The sequence below is a fragment of the Gavialis gangeticus genome, unplaced genomic scaffold (genome assembly GCF_001723915.1).
Source record: "Gavialis gangeticus isolate Ggan-Ray unplaced genomic scaffold, GavGan_comp1, whole genome shotgun sequence".
Classification (NCBI taxonomy): Eukaryota; Metazoa; Chordata; order Crocodylia; family Gavialidae; genus Gavialis; species Gavialis gangeticus.
In genome coordinates, this window is record NW_017729032.1 from 208036404 (window position 1) to 208040604 (window position 4201).

The following is a 4201-nucleotide window of genomic DNA, read 5'->3' on the forward strand; positions in this document are numbered from 1 at the left end:
CCCCCAAAAACAAAAAAAACAAAAAACCAACAGGAGCTATTGAAAGTACTCAGAATCTAATGTTGTATTCAAGATTCTTTCTAATAAAGATACTGGGGAAGTCTCATATGTGTTGTTGCATATGTTAAGGCCACGTATGCTTGTTTCCTCCAAACTGTGTAGAAGCCATGCTTGGGGATGTGGGCGGAGTCTGGTATAGAGCTTGTCAGGGAGATTCAAGGAAAGAGCTGGATGGCTTGTGTCCCTGCTGAGTCAGAGATAAACCTATACTGCACTGTTTGTGATGTCCTTCTAAAAGTGAGGTGTCAGTGGGTAGAGGCATGAAGGATGTGTGCTGTCAGATGCCTTAATAGTTAATTTCCTGCTTGAGGTTGTATGTTGTATACCTTTATATACACGTGTATTTGTTTGTGTGTGTGTATCTATACTGTATAGATACACACAGTATAGATACACTACATAATGTGGCTAGATACACACACTGTATATACACTACATAATTTGTATAGATACATACACACATATATATACTTATATATATAGTATATAGACATTTATATATACACATATATAATATTTATTTATAAAGTTATACATGTAGATGTAGCATACACCTCTATGTAATATTTTTCCTGTATAAATTGAGCTGCCAGAATGCTCTAGGCATTTTCTACACACATACAAAAACATATATTTTGCTTAGCCAAACTTAAAAACCAAACAACAGATGAAATACAGAAGGATGGAAGATGCCACACAGGAGAAGTGATTGAAGTGACCATAGGCCTAGTCTTATTAGTTTCTTTTCTCCTTTTTCCTTTGCAGGTACAGATGAGTACCAGGAAAGAATGAACGAACAAGGAAAAGCAAATGGAAAAAGGAAGGGCAGTAGATGGCAGCCTGAAATAGATTCATACCCACATACTTTAGAAAATAATTTCCTGAGATTCGGGTTACTTACAAAGAAACTAACAATGCTCTGACACAAACTCTAACTCAGGAGTTTGTTTGCCTCTCTCCAGGTTTGCCTGCTCCCAAGCTTCACCCTTGTTCAACTCTCAGTGGCTTATTTTCTCCAATCTTTGGTGCTACTGCATGATACATTTGCATGCTATGTGCTACATTGCACAGCCAACCCTCTGCCCATACAGCCTGTCCCAAACTCCTTAGGTGCTGGGTGATGTTAAGCAAGACCTCTGTGCTGGAGTGAGCTGGCCAGAATCAACCAGCCTCCTTGCAGGTTTCCAATGTCAACCAACAGAGTCCAACAGGGGGAATCAAGAGAAGAACTCTGCCATTGTGGTGCATCATGTAAGGGAGCCCGGTATACAATATGCGTGTATTCCTGTGGCAGTTATGGAGAGGAGTTTCACTAACCTGTGTTTAACCCATGTGTCTGATTCATTGGCTCTCTCTGTGTAATTTTCAGGAAGAAATCCCCTGCAGCCAGTTCGGTGTGAGGTACCGATCACCCAGCCTTCACTAACATCAGACTGCTGTGTTCGGTCAACGAATATCAAATCCCCAGCATTCAGCATTAGTTCATCAATGTTCTGAGGCTTGTATTGGAAAACTGCTCGCAAGGTCTGATGGGGAATAAAAATATATGTCACTTCCAGGACTCTATTATAAATTATGGGGAATTTCAGAGAAGATCTGTGCACTGTACACAGAAAAATCAATGCCTTTTTTATACAGTAACTTATTTTTGCATGACACTTTTCTTTAGCAGAGATAGAATGCAATAGTGTAGGTCCAATATATACATAAAATGTATGTCCAGTACATTTGGTCTTCATAAAAGAGTTATGTACAACAACTATAGATTAGTAACTACATAAAATATTTTATGGTACATTTCCCACAACAATTTTCAGTTCTCCCACGTTGTCCATAAAATCCTGCTATAAGATCCTGAATAGCACAATATACTGTATTGGAATGATATGTTTGAAAACGGCTGAAGAATAAACATGAACATTTTTAAAAATTTATTAAAAAATGAAAAATGTGTCCAGTTTTAATCACGGCTCCTTTAATCAGAAAATTATAAAGGACAGAATTGTTCCCTATATTGGGTACAGATATTTCTCAGACTGGTACAGTTGGGATTGCCACCTCAGCCCAGGAAAGCAATGATCTTCCATGAAATAATACTATTACTTTCAAATGCTATTTGTGTATTTCCTGTGTCCTTATTTTCCACTTCTAGAAAACATCTGGTTTGCTTGTTAGAGTACGGAATTAAATACTGCTGATCTGCATGTCAGATCATCATATAATGCGCCATAGATATCTTCTACTGATTTTGAACACAGTTTTTTAGTCTGAGGATACACCTAGTATACTAGTACTGTATATTAAACCAATGGATTGATTTACTTCTTTCATTAAACTGAGCCAATGGATTCTGCACACACACATTTTTTCTCAATGGAAAAAAAAGAAACAAATCTGTGTTAGAAAGGCTTTTAAATATGTGGCTAAAGGAGAATAAATAATGCTGTACCTGGTAATGTACAAAGCGCATGTCCCTAGAGTACAGAGTAGCTATCCACTGGCAACCCTCTCCTGGGTTGATAGATCTAGCCAGTTGTTCCAAAGTCTTCTGATGGTGAGGAGAAAACTTATGAGCCAAAGTAAGGTGGAGCTGCTTTATACAAGGCTTCACATGGCAATCTAGGAATAAAATAATGATGCTATGATGTCACCAAATGAAATGAAGGTTACCTATGCTGTTCACAGATGTTGACATTATTAGTCTTTCTAGCACCAAGGAGCAGAATTGTATACTATTGACTTCCATGCAGCATTTGAAACAATGTAATAATGGTAGAGCTGACTGAATTCTTGGCCAACAGTTTATTTACTGAAAAATGTTGTTTTGATCACCCAAAACTGAATACTTTAAGATGTAAAAAGAAAATCTGGATTTAGATCTCATGATGCTGCTGTTATTCTCTCCCCACTTTTACCCAATAGCCTTGGGATTAGGGCACTCACCTAGGGGGCAGGAGGCCTGGATTTAAATTTGTTGCCTGAATGGATTTGAACCCACACCCAAGGGAGTGCTATATGGATACACAACCAGGATGTTCTCAGTCACCTTTTGATGGTGTTCCCCTTTGCATCAATAAATGAACAAACATTTGCTGGAGCAGAGACTGGAACTTACATGTTCCACCCCCAGGTGAATGTCATAGAATCACAGAAACACAGGGTTGGAAGCAGCTTTGAGGAACATGTTATCCAACTCCAGGCAGACATGCAAGAAAGCTATCCCTAAATCATTGCTGTCAAACACTTATTCAGCCTCCCCTTGAAAACATTTTACTACCTTACAGCACTAACAGTAAGAGGGAAATGTGGTGAAGGAATCTCCAACCCAACTTCCTTCCTCACCCAAGCAGACAGCTAGAGTCCCAAAGACCACATCTCTTTCTCCCTTTCCCAAGCAGAATTAGCTCTGGCTAGTGCAGCCTTAGGTTGACAACTACCCATGCAAACTCAAGGGGCAGAAAAGGAGGCCAGGATCAACATTTGTGGCTTAAAGGGAGACACACAGCACCTGTGTGCAGATCATCCGTATGCTGATGAAGTGAGTGGTAAGGAAACCTCTATGACAGGAAGCTATTCTGATAGAATTGCTCTGTTTCTTTTTGCATTGGGCCTTGTTGTTCTCTTTACTAACTATTACAAAGGCTAGGCTATTGGTGTGTTGAGACCACTGCCTAACATGCTGCCCACCACTGTTCTCCTTATTTCATTGAATTCTGTCATCTCTGTATGCGTACACCATCTTCTGCCATGTAGGTAGCCTGTATGCTTCCTGGGGCAGGGACCCTCTTTTTGTTTTATGTGTACACACCATGTAGCAAAGTGGTGTCTTGGTTCATGACTGGAACTCCTACACACATATGCGGAGCCAACTCTTGTGCACTGGAAATCCAGCGGTCAGTGCAGACTTGATTAATCAAGTCTGCTGGAGCACAAAAATTGATGTGCTCTGGCAGCCTTCTGCATCATGTATATCAGCGTTCCCATGAATGATGCACGCCCCTGGCAGCTGGGGGGGCATGGCGATGGTGGGAGCACAGCGGTGGTGGCAGTAAGCAGGAGCTTCCACAGACGGAGAGGCATGGGTCAGCAACCACCCACAGACGCTGCTGGTGGTGTCGGTGGTGGGGGGGTGGAGGGCGGG

At 40.8% G+C, this 4201-nt stretch overlaps 1 protein-coding gene and 1 long non-coding RNA gene across 2 annotated transcripts in view; one reads left to right on the forward strand and one right to left on the reverse strand.

Moving 5' to 3' along the window:
* Positions 1-1506, forward strand: part of LOC109303291 — a 29733-nt gene extending 28227 nt beyond the window's left edge. The window contains exon 3 of the long non-coding RNA XR_002099047.1: positions 1430-1506. This is a non-coding gene — a long non-coding RNA (uncharacterized LOC109303291). The remainder of the gene's footprint in view (positions 1-1429) is intronic.
* The window catches only part of UBASH3A (ubiquitin associated and SH3 domain containing A), a 47557-nt gene that overhangs the window by 35385 nt on the left and 7971 nt on the right, over positions 1-4201 (reverse strand). Inside the window, exons 5-6 of the mRNA XM_019525474.1 lie at positions 2510-2679; positions 1378-1586 (exon numbers count right to left, since the gene is read on the reverse strand). Coding sequence (XP_019381019.1) covers positions 1378-1586; positions 2510-2679 — 379 coding nt within the window. The remainder of the gene's footprint in view (positions 1-1377; positions 1587-2509; positions 2680-4201) is intronic.